Raw genomic sequence first — 17,272 nt, 5'->3', positions numbered from 1 at the left:
GTGTGTGGTATTTAAAATATATATGTATATAACATATTACAAAAATAAAAATAATACCTGAAAAATATTAACCTCTCGTAGAAAACGTTTCTATAAGATTGTAGAGGTCGAGAGAATGCAATGCGAAATTTCGCTGGAAAATTCTTTACTTTTACGTATTTGATTTTACAAGCTAGTAGAATCACAAAATGAAAGAAATAAAATTATTGCTCTTACTGCTTGGGTGCATTCTTAAATTCGGCATAGCTCTACTAAACAGCCAAGAAGCTCCGGATTTTTTGATAGCTAATGAACAGCAGATGGCACGTTAGAGAATGCAAAACAAGAGCTAACAATAGTTAACAATAGCTTGTAGCCAAAAAAGCCGATCACTTACAGAATTACATGGGTTAATTGGCAGATTCTTTGGCCAATTTTAACGCAATACCCATGCGTTCCAAGCTAAAGTAATCTAAAAGAATTGCGAAAGGAGTTTGGTTCACGTGTCAGGGCTGTTTTAGTGGTTCATTACGGTATTTATGCAATTTCCTGCACGGACGTTTACGCAACTGTACTAGACAGCTCGTTTACCGGCTGTCAGCTGAATATATTCTGCTTTTATTCGGTTACTTATCGTGTTACGGTAATATGGCTGGCTGTACCTTTGTTGCCAGACTTTTGCCGTTGGCGAGAGGCCGCTTTTGTAATAACATGTCTCTTCCCGTACGCACAGCTACCCGTGCCTTTTCCTGCACTTTAACTTGTTCACAGCTTCAGCAAGTCCACGGGGTCAGCGCTTTAACGGGGAAAGTGGACCGATTCGGTGGAGTGACAGTGAACCTGGCTGAGGTCGGACTGCCGGGTGACATCAGCGAGAGCTCATTCAGCGGTTTACTGCAAGGTTTGTCGCCCTGAACTCTGGCTGCTGTGTAGGAGGAGAGGGAAGGCAATGCGCGCATCCTGTTTACCCCAAAAGCTCTTAAATCATCAACCTGTCTTAACTAGTGGTCTGACAGTTATCTATAATAGGCCGGTACTGTTTGTACATAAGGTATTATATATTTAATGTTAAATTGCTCATAGCATCTAAGCCAAGGGAGCATGTCTGGGGTATAAAATGTTTTTAAAATATGTTCTGTGTTGTTTCTCCGAGCAAAAGCAATATTACTTTTAAAACATTGATACTATTGTTATTACATTGCAATTACTGAAAGTTCATCTTCGGGGGTTTACATGTTTTCATATGGTTCTTCTTTATTTTTTCAGCTCTCCCTTTCATTGAGCCAGCACTCGCTATCTTACTTAAATGTAAAATGAAAACTCTCAATGAGCAATTAAAAATGTCCCTTATCTATTTTTGTGGCTGCTTTAACCCAGTTAGCTGTTTTTCAGTTGTCCATCTTTAAACTCTACTCACATGAAAGCTACTTCCACCAGAAACGTGTCTGCTGTTTGTCATTCTCTCTTTATCTTTTCACATCTCTCTCTTGAGATTGTCTTCACAATTCAATTAGGTGCAAATGCCTTTTAAAAGCTTTTCACTTTTTATTATGTCACTTCTGCAACATATTAACTGTTTCTTTATGTACTTTATAGTTTATGGGAGATACAAAATTAAACTGTATCTGAACTCTGCAGATTCTTTAGCTCAGTGGAAAGCAGAGGGGAAGGCAGCAGTGTGGCTTCGAGTACCCATCTCGCTGAGTCGATGTGCTGCCGCCGCCTCGGCTCACGGCTTCACCTTCCATCATGCCAGAAACGACTACGCCATGCTGGCTCTTTGGCTGGGAGAGGGGGAGAGCAGACTTCCAGGTTTTGCAACTCACCAAATTGGAGTGGCAGGTAGAGATTTCTGCCCTGAAAGTTAGGGGGGGGGGAAACTCCTCTTGACTCTGGAAGCAGTTTTTACAGGAAAAGTCTCACCTGAGGTCCTTTTATTACCATTACAGTAAACTACAGTGGCTACAGCACATGTCTCAAAAATGCAAAGTGATTCAGTGGGCCAGAACCCACTGGAAACCATAAGACTGAGTTATAAGAGAGTTACGAAGTGGACCTTTGGTTAAGATTATCCAATCAAACCAGTGGGTTCAAAGAGTAATAATATATATGCTAAAATACAGATAAAGTGTGGGTAATAATTATTTGACCCCTGCTGAATTTGTAAGTATGCTCAGTTACAAAGAAATGAACATTCTCTCAGTTTTATGGTAGTTTCATTTTAATGGAGAGAAACAGAAAATCAGCCAGAAATAATGAAAAAACACAAATTACATAAAAAATGTAAACAGATTTTTATGTCACAGAGTAAAATAAGTATTTGATCTCCAAGCAAAATATGACTTAGGGCTTTGTGGAGAAATCCTTGTTGCCAAGCACAATGGTAAGACGTTTGTTTGTTGGTCACAAGGCTTCCACCCATCTCAGGAGGGATGTTGGCCCACTACACCTTTAAAGTGCTGTGAAAAAGGGTTTTTTTTCTTTAAAAACATATTTTACACACTTACATGTTTCATACTGTGAAACAAATTATAATGATAGACAAAGATAACTCGAGTAAAGTGATGATTTAATTTATTAAGAGACAAAAGCTATCCAAACATACGTGGCGCTATGTGAAAAAGTAAAGCTAAAAACTGGTTGCGTCACCCTCGACAACAAGAACTGCAATCAAGCATTTGCGAGAAGTCTTTCTTTCACAATGAGTCTTTCACATCGCTGTGGATTTCAATCTAATGAAATCATCAATTAAAAACTATTTTGTATTTATTCAAAATGCCCTTTTTTTCTTTGTCTAACATTACATTTTTTTGATGATTTGAAACATGTAAGTGTGACAAAAATGCAAAAAAATAAGATCTCAGGAAGGTGGCTGACATTTTTTCACATCACTGCATTTACGGCCACTCTGTGGAAGTTCTCTTTCAAACATTTGTTTCGGTTTCTCATTATGGGGAAAACTCTCTCAGCATTGTCCTCAGAAGCCTCTATGGCATTACTCCAGCCAGCATTGGCTGGCGCCAGGGAGGTGCCACCCTCCCCCCTATAAAAGGGTGTGACGCAGCGTCACCCGTCATTCAATTTCCTCTTCTCGCTTCTTAGAAACCTCATTTCTCCTGACTGTCAGCGTTAGTGCCTGCTTAACTTTCCACTCGAGCAAGCTAACACCTTGGTCACCAGGTGCTAGTACGGCTCGCTTTTCCGGTTGCCTGTTCTTCACTACAGAGCCAGATTGGAGAGTGTGTTAGCTGCCATCACACACCTAGCACAACAGTTAGCTGACCAAGCTAACTGTCCTTGCTACACATGGTCACCAAGCCAAGTACCACAAGAGCTAGCCACCACACTAGCCAGGTCATACTAGCTCACCATAGCTACCCGACCGATTTAAAAAAATAAAAAAATTTAAAAAAAAGATCAGCGTTAGCTGTCCAGCCATTCCAAGCTACACCAAGGTTCCTTAATATGGCAGACTGTAAACCGCTGCCCAGAATTTGTCCCTGCAGATGCGCAATCTCAGGTTCAGATACACATGAGGCTTGTGTGATGTGCCTCGGGCTGCAAAGAGCCCACACTGGGTTCAGGCAAACTCTGCGCTTGCCTTTGTCGAAGGCTAGCCCACCAGGCTAGCCTGTCGAAGAAGGACCCAATGCTGTCTCCAATTGGCGCACCGATGGAGCACACTGAGTCAGCCACACCAGGTACCAGCTGGGGCAACGAGATGGATATCATCCTCCAGCTGGTGGACAGTGCTAAGGTCAGCTGTGAAGCTATGCTGTCTGATTCCCTGAAGGATAATGACGAGCTACTCATAGAATCCTCTGAGGGAGCATCGTAACATCTTGTTCAGACGAGGATGACAACGTTTTCTTTGCCCCTTCTGGTCAGAATACTGCGACACAAGGTCTGATTGTGATAACCCCGGCACACAGTCACACAGGTATGGAGCTATTTGCAAAACAGGCAGCTGAAAAGTTGGCAGTCCCATGGCCCACAGTGACAACGGAGACCTCCACCTCAAGGTACAAGGTTAAAAGGCTCCCTAAAGCAAAGCGCACTACTAAGCAGGTACTGCCACTTATCCCCGAATGCATGGACAAGGTCATACGCTGCTGGGCAAAGCCATTTTTGTCACCCAACCCCGTGCAGGGAGTAGTGGCATTTGACTGCGCTGGAATGAAGGAGAAGGGCATCTACCAAATTCCCATAGTGGAGAATCTGGTGGCTTCTCATCTCCACCGAACTTCTACAATCCTCCCTGGTTGACAAGGCGTATAAATCAGTTGCCACCACCGTGAGGGCATTGAACACCTCATCACTCCTGCTAGCCTACTCGGCAGAGCTCCAGGACCAGACTGCTGTGAACCCCGATGCTAGCAAGCTGTGGAAAGAGCTGTGCGTCATTACAGACCAGTGTCTCCACCTTACTAGAGCAGCAGTACAAGCGGCGGGCAGAGCGCTCAGCTCTCAAGATAGCTGAACTTGTTGGGACTTTCGGACAGAGAAAAACGTGACATTCTGGATGAAAGCATCAACCCCACTGGGCTTTTTAGGGACCACCGTTGCTACCATGCAAAGATTGTGTGAGGAAAAAAAGAAAGAGGGAAGAGCCCTGCAGCTGTGTCTCCCTAGGAAGACCCAGGCTGCACCTCCGTCTACGATCGCTCAGGTCACCAGCTGTCCAGCCGGCGTGCCGACATTTAAAATCCCTTGCCGCCCAGCTCCACAGGTTGCGGCCCAGTGTCCCCTAGGATCGCAGAACCCTAAGACCTACTGGCCTAGGAAACACGTCCCACCTGGTGCCGCTCAGGGTGCCCCACCACCAGCCAAGCAGTCAGACCACAAGAAGAAGCAAACTGCCTAACATCTCCCCACAGGGAGATCGGAGCCGGACCAGCCCGGGCTCCAAGTTCACTTCAGGACTCAGTATGGAGAAGTGTGTTCTGCCTCCGTCTTCCAGCGCCTGGGACTCGATTTGGATCCCGCAGAGCACATTCCAACAAAGAGACGAGACACTGTTCAGCTGAGTCAAGCGTGTCACAGTCTCACAAAAGCACACTGTTTATTAAAAACTCACCCCCTGCATCCAGGCATGTTGCCAAGGGCACAGGAAAAATGTGTGAAAAACACAGAAAATATGTTGAAAAACATAATGCCTTCACACCCCCAGGCACCACCAGGGTCGATTTCCTAAGTGGTGTCCGGTCCCATGAACGCTGGTCAAGCACGGGCCACCTGTGCATGCACTTTCGGGTCTGGGCTACAGGACCAGTTTCTGCCACAAGAGGGAGCCAAAGTCCCATGTACTTTGGAGTGCCTGACTTTGGGGCCCCTGTCAGCAAGAATAGAGAGATGGCGAGCTCTTGCTGTGTCAGAGTGGGTTGTGAGAACATTAGAGCGAGGCTACCATTTGTAATTCCCAACCACCCCTCCCAGATTTCACAGAGTGATTTTCTCTCTTGCAAAAGGCGAATCAGCCAGGATTCTGCAAGAAGAAATAACTACCTTGCTATCAAAGGGTGCAGTACAAGAAATACCCGAGGACCAGAGGTAATGAAGCTTTTACTCAAAGCATTTTCTCGTGCCCAAGAATGGAGGGGGACTACATCCGATACTGGACCTATCAGCATCTGAGGTCATACAAATTCAGGATGTTGACAACCACCACTCTGCCGCATGTAGTGCACCCAGGCGATTGGTTTACATCAATAAACCTGAAGGACGCATATTTTCACATCCCTATTTACCCGCCTCACAGAAAATTCCTGAGATTTGCGTTTCAGGGCAGAATGTATGAGTACCAGGTTGTGCCATTTGGTCTCCCATAATGGGAAGAGAGCGTACCAGGTTGACAGTGGATCACCTGATGGCTCTGGGTTTCACCATAAACTATGAAAAGAGTGTCCCGCAGCCAGCTCAGGCCATCTCTTTCATAGGAATAGCTCTAAACTCCTTGTACAGAGTGTGTCTCTCTGTGGACAGAGTAAAAAGTGAGCGACAACTGGGACTCACGACAGAGGGCTGCTCATATAAACTGGTTAGAATTGATAGCAGCGTTTCTAGCACTGAGACACTTTCTTTAATTTCTCACACTCTAACCAGAGTGAAAGAGAGAGGGCTAACAATGATATTGATTGCCCCAAGGTGGACGAGGTCCCATTGGTTAGCGGAGATTATGCCCCTTTTGTGGAGCAAACTCTTTCCTCTCCATCTCCGACGAGTCCTAGTCTCCCAAGCCAGGGGGGAGAGTTTTCACCCTCACCCCGAGCACCTCGCTCTGTGGCTTGGCCTGTGAGAGGTTGAATCTGAGGATGGCAGGACTCCCCCCAGGGTGTTATAACCACTATTCACAGTGCTAGAGGCCCCTCCACAAGATCATTGTATGAGAACAAGTGGAGGGTATTTGAGGAGTGGTGTGGAAAGTCTCACACTCTCTCCTTTCAGTGCTCTGTGACAACAATTCTCTCCTTTCTCCAGGAATTGTTAGATACTTTTCCACAATTAAAGTATATCTAGCTGCCATTTCAGCCTGTCATGTGGGCTTCGTGGATGGCCCAGTGAGCCATCACCAACTAGTCTACCGTTTTATGAAAGGGGAACAACGGCTCCACCCGGTGTCTAGATCTCTTGTCCCCACATGTGCTGGGGGCCTTTGTGCCCAAAAATCCTCATCTCCAATCCACCCCATTGTAGCTGGAAGCTTTTTGCCCTCCTGGGTTTTAAATGCACCTTAGAACACACATGCATCAACACTAAAATGAGCGGGTGGAGGGAGGTTTGGAGTCTTCTCTCACCCCCGTTCTCTGCGGCCTGCTGGAGCGGGGGGGCTAGGAGGAGGAGTTGGCCGTCGGACTGGGGTCTGGAATGTGGGGCCTCCCTGCTGCTGCGGAGTCGGGGCGGTCTGCTTCTCCCCACCGCAGGGAAAAGGGTAACACCACCTGGGTCTGGGTGCATTTCCCCCCTCCAGGGGCAAGGGTACCTAGACCCGGTTCGTAGAGTAAGCTTGGGGAGTGTGATCGTGTGTACAGCGTCTCTTTATGTCTGTCTCCACGTTGGTTGAGTGTGGAGTGAGTGCATATGAGAGCATGAGGGTGGGAATGGATGTTTGTATCTGTGTGTGCCTGTATGTCTGTGTCTATATGTCAGGTTGGGTATCAGACGCCACCTCTCTGGGGACATCTCAGGCCCTCCAAGGTTTGGAGGCCTATCTCCCCCCACCACCACTTCCCCTGCCGGTGGCGGACTCCCTCAGACATTGGTGCGTTGGTGGTTCTTTGTGTCCGGGGGTGGGCGTCCAGGTACACACCGGCTCACTCCTTGGCGGCCGCTTATCGGGGCCTGGAGCCTGGGGCTCGCTCGGGCCACTTCGGAGGTGGGGTGCCCCCGGCCTCTCGGCCTGGGGCTCGGTCACTCAGGCACAGCTGGCTGCTGGCGGAGCCCCTCTGTTGGTCTTCCTTGGTCTCTTGTGTTCTGAGGGCCTCTGGATGTCTGGAGTTTTGATCTCCTCCATACCTGCTTCATGCCCTGGAGGACGGGGCTGTGGCCCCCCCCACACCCTCTAGCAGATCATTACATGAAGGAACCTTTTAAAAAACAAGCACGTCCATGCTCACAGGTGTACACACGGGTGATCACACACACAAACTACACCCTTTTTGGCTCCTACCTCAAAGCACACTGTGCGCTGTCGATCTTACGTGCTGCACAATAATGTTTAATATTTAGTATTTACTGTCATATTCCCATATATCATCGTGATGTTGTTTATTCTATTACTCTCATTTTCTTCTGCTTGTTTTCTTTTTTCTTTCTCAGGGGTGATCCAGGTGATCGATATATGCATTTTTTTTTCTCTGCTTATTCTGTTGGTTTTTGTTTTTTGCCCTTCTCCCCCGTCCCCCTTTTCAGCTGTTTCTCTTTCCCTCTTTCTTTCTCCCTTTCTTTCCCCCAGTCAAGTCTGTCCCGTATTCAGCAAGTGAAAATAAAATAAACAATAAAAGGTGAATCAAATGGACCATTACGGCAAGGCTGGGATGGTCAATTTGGTAAAGTAAATCCGTTGGGCATCTTTCTTCGCCTTTAGACAATAATTCTGATGGCAAAAGAGCCAAACAGGACAGGCAAAAAAATAAAAATAAAATAAGAAGCTTTTTGCCTCCTCCTGTCTCCTCCCCTGAACAGGAGCACCTACATGCTCTCTGTCCAGTTAGGGCTTTGTGTACCTATATAGAGAGAACAAAGGCTTTCAGGAGGTTGGATCAGCTGTTTGTTTCCTGGCCTAAACCACATGTTGGGAAGCCCATTAGCAAACAATGCATTTCCCACTGGATTTTTGAGGCAATCCAATTGGCTTATTCCAGCACGGGTCTGTCACTGCACCATCTCTAGCCCACATTGTGTGGGTCCCCACGAGACCTCCTAAGGTGGCGGTCAGTTGTTCAGATGGGCTTATCTGGCAATACGGAAGTCTGCATATCCCCATAGTGAGACACCGAAACAAATGTTTGAAAGAGAACTTGAGGTTACTCTATTCCGTAACCCCCATTCTCAGATAACATGTTTGAGGTGTCTCACAAGGTCACCCTCCTTGCACGAAGTGAGGAAGAGGTGAATTTATCTTGAATGACGGGTGATGCTGCATCACACCCTTTTATAGGGAGGAGGGTGGACCCTCCCTGATGCAAGTGTCATGACTGCTAGCCAATGAGAACGGGGGTTACGGAATAGAGTAACCTCAAGTTTTGTTCTGTCTACTTGAACGTTTGCGTCCACAGTGTGTACTGTATCTTCTCCAGTATGAATTTCCCTGAATTGCCTTTTAGGGAAAAGGACAAGTTGCAGTGAGTCAAACTGGGCAAGTAGAACAGGTGTTTGTTGCCAAAAAAACCCCTTGTTTTCATTGTTATATGCCAGTGCTGGATTGCACAATGAAATTCAGCAAAGTTCTGGTTATTTCTGTCAAATGTTCTCCTTCAGGCAGAACTCCATCGGGACAATCTGACCCTGTGGAATGAATTCAGAATGCATAACCCTGTAAATGTTGAAAAACCTGCAGGTATCCTCTTGATTCTCTCTGTACAAGTCTGAGGTCCGTGGCAGATGTCCAAGAACAAGTGATCTGGATGATACTTGCGAGGGTCATTAAACAAAATAGCCGTAGAGCTGGAACCAATCCAGAAGTGTACACATTTAAATAAATAAAAATTTTTAGGTTTTCTGAGTAAAGCTGCTGAACTATTTGATCATATCTTGTCGCCTCCTGGTAGTTTTTACATCAACCTCTCAGTGGAAAGAGTTTGTGCTGTGAAAGAGAGAATCTCATCTGTGGATGATTGAGCCGAGCACATTAGACCAAATGACAATTGTTATGGACACAAAGTCTATGTAAACCCATCAGCGATGACAACTGCCCTCCGCATTTGTTTCCTAATATGATGAGTGCCTTGCGTGTTGCGAGTGGTTGTGTGACAGAATCTGTCAGATGTGACAAAAGATGTAAAAGTGTTGAAAAATCAAACTGTATTCTGCTGTCACTTTTAAATCACTTTTAAACAGCTAAAGCTGGAGTAAACTGTGACCTACATTTGGTGCTAACACAAAACACCAGTAGTTTGTTATCATCTTTAAATGGATAAAAGCTTGTTTGTCATTTGGGATTTGCATTTTTTAACTCTGGCTCATTTCACTTATGCAAATGGAAATTCACTCAGGACTGACAGTGAAGAGACGATCAACAGGAAAAGGAGTTGCTCAGCCCAAGTGCTAACTTTGTGATTGTCCAGCAGAGGGCAGAGTGCCATTCATACCTTTACCAAAGAGTAGATGCACTTAAAGCATGTCAGAACATGTCCAGAGCATCTTTCTGAGGAATGGGGACCAGAAACTCCCTTTTTTAGATGCCAGATTTGTTTGATGATGAAACTGGGTTCAGGAATCTGAAATACACAGCTGTTTAGATTCCAGTTTCCTTATGTGTGTGCTGACTGTGGCTCTTGATTATTTTCACAAAGATACAGCAATAGGGCCAAAAGTATAACTCGTGATTGGAAAGCAGTCATCCATTAAATCCTCTGTCATCCATACGCCTGATGTCCTGCCAGACTCAGATTTTACCCAATAAGAGAGTAAAAAGGTTATTTTTCACAACTGGTTCTTATCGTAGTTTTGGCCAGTACCCCAAAACAGTACTCACTAATAACACTGTCAATTAATGTCAGAAGTTATTTGAAAGTCATAATGGCCTTGGCTTTGACCCCTAACAAAAAACAAAAGAGTGAAAGTTACTGGGAAAAACACAACTGTTTTTCACATTGCAGAGCCTTTGATTAAATCTCTAAGATAACTACAAAGGTGGGCAGGGACACTTTAGTGTCTCCTCTAAACCTGTAGTAGTCTCTTCATTTTGTAGCTTGTTATTTAGGCAGAGGTTTCAGTTCCTTTTTATTTAAGCTAGGAAATTCACTTTGTTCAGCACACTTAGCAGAGCCTTTTTTCAGTGGTCCAGGTAAACTAATTTCCATGTCTCTGTGATGCAGTGGAAAAACACTTATAGGGCTCAAATTAACTGCCACTCTTCAATATATGTTTTTATTTCATATTTGTAAGTATTTTTTTAATTTCCATTGGGAAGGGAATTTGATTCTCCCTAATCAATCGCTACAGCGGCACCAACCTGAATCAAGCATTATTTTACATTAACATTGATGCCAAGTTTTATCTGTAGAAGAGGTAATCACAAGTAAACAACAATGCTGGGTGATTGTCTTGTTACTCTTTCCTTCTTCCTCTTCTTAGTTATTTCTCCTGCTTTTTCCTCCTTGGTTCCAGGATACAGTTTGAAGACGCTTGCCAACTGTTTTATATTTAAAACTTAGTGGGCTTGAAGCTCAGATTCATAATGACCTCATAATGTAAAGATAAGAGCATGAACCTGTAATTGTTTGCGATACCAAAGAGTAGTAGACAGTAGACAAAAATGTGTGAAATATGAAGTAAGTGGCTCAAAGTTTAACTATACAATTAAGTGATAAACAGTTTTTTCTATTGAATCCACAGGGGTTTTTTTTTGTCTCGTACTGTAATTCTTGCTCCCCGCTCCTCATGACCATTTTATTTCTTGGACTGAGGGCTAAATAATGATAGCCTCCTTTAGCAGAAACCAGGCGTCCTCCTGCGCCATATGGCACAGGGACTGGGGATGACATCAATTTCCACTTGGAAGTCCAAGTCAAGCCTTTAGCAAGACACATCCCTCTTTACGCATCTGTGACATTCATTTGAGGAGGCTTGTCTTGGTCGGTCAGACAGAGCAACCGGAAAAGAAAGTGGCTCATTTTTCCTCCTCCTCCTCAACTGTCAGCAGCGCATAACTGCCTTGCTTAGTCACTAGCTGCTGAGAAACATCAGAGAAAAACTGTAAATGTTGAAGTCGGATGTCCACAAATTTCTCAGCTGAGTCACTCAGACTTTGTAACTGTAGAAAGTAAAGCAATTTGCTGTTCCACAGAAACAATTTTTAGTTAACCTTGTGTTTTTGGAAATTGTCTGAGTCTTGGTCTTGTTCATTTAGAAGATTTGCAGTTCATTAAAATTTGTTGTTTTCAGGAGATATTCTATATGTATGGCTAGTATTACTTTAAATTTAGTGCCGATGAGTAATCAGCTGATGTCAAGATTTTATACATTATCAATAGATCGCATCAATCCTTGTGTCTGACAGGTGTTCCTCATAAGGCTTTCTGCCCTGTAAATTTGCTGTATTTGGTACTGTCATCATTTTTTGAAAAAAAAAAGTGTTATTCAGAGTTGTTGGTTGTTTTGTTTTTGTTTTTCTTTAACTGGCCACTAAACCAGCAGCTACACTGTAGACTAACCATTCAAAAAATTACATCATAATTTGGTAATTTAATAAAATTACCAACTGGTTACATTGTGACAAATCTAAAGCTCTAAAGTTGCAAAGTAACCACTTTTTGGGCGACATTATATTGATCTTTTATAGCTAATGACGTAAACACAACGTAAATATATCAAAATAATGCTATTGCAGTTTTTTTGTCAAACACAGTTTACATTTTTTATACTGTAAATAGAACATGTTACAGTTTATTTTTATTATTCTTTTTTATTGTTTTTTAAATTGCTGCTAAACTAGACACAAGAGATGACTAGCATGTTATTACTGTCTTGCCCCGAACAATTGTTCTCTGCAGCAAAGCTTGTGATATGTTTCTTTATCTTGTCACTACATTACTGGATGTAATTCAGTATAATTGTGGGTCCTGATCTGTGGCTATAGACTGATTTAGATGTTTGCAGTGTGGGACCTCAATAATGTCAGTGCATACTGTAAATTCCTTTAGGATAATTACCTTTACAGTTTGCCATCCATCCATTTTTTTCCACTTATTCAATTCAAGTTTACAGGAGCGCCTCAAGCCTAATGTAGATGTTACAGGTGGAGCGGCAGGGTACACTGTAGACAAGTTGCCAATCTATCACAGGGCTAACACATAGTGACAGACAAGCAGATCGCATACAGTCAGTGTTAAGAGTCACAAATTAATCTAGCCCCACGCATGTCCTTGAACTGTGGCATGTTGGAGTACACTGAAGGAACACATGGCAGAACATGCAAACACACAGAAAGGCCCTGGACTGGATTTAATCCCAGAACCTCCTTGCTTTGAGCCAACAGTGCCAACCACCTCAAGTCATTACAGTTTTAGTTCACCAAATTACTCAAATCTTCAAGCTTGTCCAGCTCAGCAGCCCAGACTGTTACCATCTTGATGTATTTGTAGGTCAGAGATTTGAAGCAAAACAGAAAACGAACAAATCAGTCGTCATCTTCTGAAACCTGACAGCGGCCTTCTTCACCACATGATGCATGTGTTATGTGTCCAACCAAATGATTGGTTTTGTGCCAGTCTACCACCACATTTTGCTTAAAATTATTACGATTTATATGCAAAATGTGAACCAGCATATAGGGACACAGGTGCTTGAATAATATATAAAATTAATGTCTGACTGATTGTTTTGTCCAGGTGCAGTTGTTGATGAGTCCAGTGGAAAGGTCCTTGTTGTCCAAGACAGAAATAAGGTATCTGTTTGACTTTATTATTTAAATGCGCTATACACCTTATATCTACACATCTTATATCCTCCTAAAAGCTGATCTGTCCAATATCAGTCACACAAATGAACCACTGATGGATCAGTCATGCTGCTGTTAAAATGTGGATGATTAGTATTTGTTTATTTAGTAACTTGGGCCTCTGTTGACTCAAACCTTGGCTGGAAATCCATTCACACTTAACATAGCTCAACACAAAATTAGCTGACCTCAAGCAAACATGATGTTTACATGAGTTGAATGCACTCAAACAGTTCTGTGTGCGTCTGTAAGCTCTCACAGAGCCCTGCTGTAGTGCTCATGGTGTTTTGAAGTTAACTTACAACAGGCCTCTTTTGAATCCTCTTCGACACAGCTTTGTTTGCATTTTCGGTCAGCCCAAACAAGATTGCTGGCAATTTTGAAAAGTGATTGTGTAATGTTGATGTCATTTGGGAACTGTTACTCTCATAAGATGTCCTTTATAAGATGTTAAGACCTTTTCAAATAAGCAGCCTAAACTAGTGGAAAATCTGATGTCAGGTAGTTTTGATCTTGAGCATACTATGTAACCATCATGGTCAGTTAAAAAGAAACCAAAATGAAATGCAGGACAGCAACAGCCAACTTCCTGAACTTAAGGTTTCAAACCAAAGTCTGACATTATGGTGGCTGTGTACATCTTTTATTACAGTATGTGGTATTTTCCTTGTAATTAATAGAGACAGGTTCATACATTAAGATTGTCAAATATAAGGTCCTGGGCCCAAAAGCGGCCCAGCAAAGACTCCTATTCAGGCCACTGGATGGCATTGGAAAAAGTCGATGGCATACATTTTTGCTAATTTAGAGTTTTCTGGTAGCATCTTATTACAGCTCAGTGGTAACAGTAGGGTAACAAGGCAGAAACGAGAATGTATATAGAGAGTTTAAACTGTAATAATCTCATCGTAAAAATGTAATATTGACTGATGTTTAGGCATATTTGGATAGTATTACTATATTATAATGCTTGAATTAATCCTACTTTAGGTTCCGAGCATTCTAATTTGTTTAAAAGCAATACTGTAAATATTATATGTAATGTCTGGATTATTAAATGGAAACATCTGTAGTAGTTTCTCTGTAATGAGCAGAAAACGGCTGCAAAATGCAAAGCCGCCTGTTTCTATTTGATAACATATCATATTATATGTTAGACAGATAAAACGTGCTATCAGTTTTCCTCCTGATGAAGTCCTCTGTGAAGTAATTAAGTAATACAGAAACAATTAGGTGACATTAGAGTTTCTGTTTTTTCACTACTATCTACTATATATTTTGACATTTTCAGCAGCTTTGCAGATAATGTCAGTATTACCTGTGCTGGCATGCCACAAAACCAGCACATGAGCATGTTTGTTCCACAAACATTAACTGCAACACATGTACCATTGTTCACTGTCAAAGCAAAGTGGCAAAAGGCTGGACCTCTACATGCAAAAAACATCTCTCAAATGTCTGCTAGAAATAAAAGAAGTGATCAGTGCCAAACCCAACAGAAACTATTGCAGTCCTGATCCAAGAGGTTTGACCTATGTATGCAAGATCCAGATTTATTAACCCAGTTATTATACTGAGGTATAGGTACAAATATTATATTTAAAACATTTCTTTTAAGTTAAGAAACAGATCTTAACATATCCATATGTTGCATTATAAATGACAGATTTTGCTTACATCTAACATGTGCACCAGTCTACAGTCATGGGAGCATGTAATGTATTTTGTCCCAAAGCAGAGACGAGCAGTTAGTGGCCTGGAAGTGTAGAGAGTCTTCTATCTCCTCTTCCCCTGCTCCTCCTCCTTCTTTCCTCCTCCCTATCGAGCTGTTTACTGGAAACGAGCTTTATAACAGTCTGGCCCTTTGGCAGTAGAAAGTTCCTTACAGGCCGAGTCTGTTCAGAGCATGCTAAGGGTTATGAACTTCCTGAAAAGAAACCAAACTTTATCACTCTTGCAGGACAACTTACATATTCCCAGTGGGCTCAAGGTAATTATATCCATCAGGGAGCTGAATGAGGTAATGGTAAGAGTGTTTAACCATCATGCAATGACATTTACGCAGCATTTCTCGGTAGATTTAGTGTGAACAGATTGCGTACGGTCAGCATTCTTACAGCACTTCTTTGGAATGATTTTACTGCGTGTCCTTCTGTGGGGAAGAGAGAGACGCTCGACTTTTTAAGAACCTCAACAATTATTGTTACACAAAGTCTCTTTATTTCTTTCTACCAGCACACTTTAGAAACCGTTCCAAAAATATAGCATTTGGTTTACAATACATGAAAATAAATGCCGTAGTGCATTTGTGTTCCTCACAAAGAGAGGATCTGCAAGGGAAAAAAAGCGCAGCACATTCTTTAAGTAACTACAAAAATATATATACACAGACATCATAATTTAACCAGCAGCATACTGTCATTAAATATCAAAGGTAAGTGGTGAAACAGTTGTGGAAGACATACTTCACCACAGCAAATGTAAAAGTCTCCAGAGTGAGGAAATAAATTTAAAACATAACATGAAAGGATGCTCAGACTGGAGCATTTCTCATCTCATTATTACAGCTTGATCCATGGTCATTTTCTAACAGAGGAAACAAAATGTGGCATTATTAAGTGACTTTAGACTAAGACTGAAATAGACCTTGTTGCAGTGTACATGTTGATAATTATCTAAGATACATTTACAGCAGTGCCATATATCACAATTGAAGTTAAATTTGAACTTTGCTCTGGAATTTCAGACAAAGAATGCTTGGAAGTTTCCCGGTGGTTTGTCTGATCCAGGAGAAAATATTGGTGAGTGTCACGCTCAACAGAGCAAAAGAACTAATACAGTACATGTAGCTAAATTCTTTGGAGTGTAACATTATACTTAAAGATGATACATATACATTCATTTGAACTATACAAAATAAGGCACATGATATATATGCAAATTCTTCAAATTCACCTTTTCTTTTAAAAAGCAGCTTTAAAATTATGTACATGACCCAACCCGAAAAGCAGCATCAAATGTTCAAAAATATATGTGTATTTTCCTTTTTCCCTTCTTAACGCCATCTGCAAGGTAATACTGACAGTGGAATTGGATCATCGTTCCTAGATCAAAGTCTTTTAAATGCCTCCATGTATAAATGTTAAATAAATCTTTCTCAGGTACGACTGCTGTTCGTGAAGTGTTTGAGGAAACTGGTGTTCGCTCCGAGTTCAGATCTCTGCTAAGTATCCGGCAGCAGCACAACCACCCCGGTGCCTTCGGCATGTCTGACATGTACATCATCTGCCGGCTGAGCCCGCTAACCTACGAGATCAACTTCTGCACTCAGGAGTGTCTACGCTGCGAGTGGCTGGACATCAGCGAGCTGGCCAAAACCAGCGAGACCACGCCCATCACCTCTCGCTTAGCCAGTCTTCTGCTTCATGGCCTGGAGCACGGCTTTGATAAGATTGACCTCAACATGGAGGAGCTTCCTGCTGTTTACTCTGGGAGATTTTACCAGTTATATTACAGACAGCTTCCCATACTGAAATTATAGGAGCTCCACAGATCACCTCATTGTAGCCAGATATGGTGAAGCACGGTTGTCACCATTAGTCAAATATTAAAAATGTATTTATAGCTGGACTGTTACTTTTGAAGAATTACAGTGTAACCGGTTGGATTAAAAACACACTGCAAATTTTAGGATGCTTTTTGCATCTGCATTGCTGCAGTTTTAAATGTTTTATTTAACACGTCTTGGTGGCCATGTTCAAAACCCAAAGTTGGCGGTCTTGTAATATGTATTAATCAATGATAAAAAATGACATCACTGTCAGAGATAAGTGGTGACTTTAGCTAATTTTATCTTGGTTCCAGTTTCATTTCAGAAATGGGAGGGGGTATATGGAGGAAAAAACTGCCAACTTTGTAAGTCAAAAATGAATTCTTTACCACCCAAACAACTGCCAGCAATGAATATAGGTTTTCCTCTCCATGTTGGTCATTTACATCAGCGGTCTCCAACCCCCGAGTCGTAGGGTACCGGGCCGCGAGAGTTCAGGCTCGGGTGTGAAATTTATGGTTTTCAGGGGTTTTATCGGTTTTTATAGTTTTTTTTAATTTTTATTGTTTTTAGCGTTAACTCTG

General features: G+C 42.5%; 1 protein-coding gene across 3 annotated transcripts; it reads left to right on the top strand.

The window, feature by feature from the left end:
* Window positions 1–219: 219 nt before the first annotated feature.
* Window positions 220–17,185, top strand: nudt6 (nudix (nucleoside diphosphate linked moiety X)-type motif 6). 3 transcript variants are annotated; one of them, XM_026183481.1, is made up of 5 exons: window positions 220–880; window positions 1,618–1,821; window positions 13,029–13,084; window positions 15,885–15,939; window positions 16,300–17,185. In XM_026183481.1, exons 1-5 carry the CDS (start codon window positions 628–630, stop codon window positions 16,677–16,679), a joined length of 948 nt encoding a protein of 315 aa, XP_026039266.1. In that variant the 5' UTR covers window positions 220–627; the 3' UTR covers window positions 16,680–17,185. The 3 variants fall into 3 exon arrangements, with proteins under 3 accessions (XP_026039266.1, XP_026039275.1, XP_026039283.1); XM_026183490.1 differs by lacking the exons at window positions 220–880; window positions 13,029–13,084 and having other exon boundaries at window positions 1,657–1,821; XM_026183498.1 differs by lacking the exons at window positions 220–880; window positions 1,618–1,821; window positions 13,029–13,084 and adding an exon at window positions 14,066–15,128.
* Window positions 17,186–17,272: the final 87 nt, after the last annotated feature.

Source organism: Astatotilapia calliptera, chromosome 2, assembly GCF_900246225.1.
Source record: "Astatotilapia calliptera chromosome 2, fAstCal1.2, whole genome shotgun sequence".
Lineage (NCBI taxonomy): Eukaryota > Metazoa > Chordata > Actinopteri > Cichliformes > Cichlidae > Astatotilapia > Astatotilapia calliptera.
This window is presented reverse-complemented; position numbering and strand designations above follow the sequence as displayed.

Excerpts from the sequence above, each read along its gene's own strand:
- nudt6 (XM_026183481.1), top strand. The coding sequence starts at position 628 with ATGGCTGGCTGTACCTTTGTTGCCAGACTTTTGCCGTTGGCGAGAGGC. Across the intron at positions 881-1,617 it reads ATTCAGCGGTTTACTGCAAG|ATTCTTTAGCTCAGTGGAAA; the intron begins GTTTGTCGCCCT and ends TGAACTCTGCAG. Across the intron at positions 13,085-15,884 it reads TTGTCCAAGACAGAAATAAG|ACAAAGAATGCTTGGAAGTT; the intron begins GTATCTGTTTGA and ends CTGGAATTTCAG.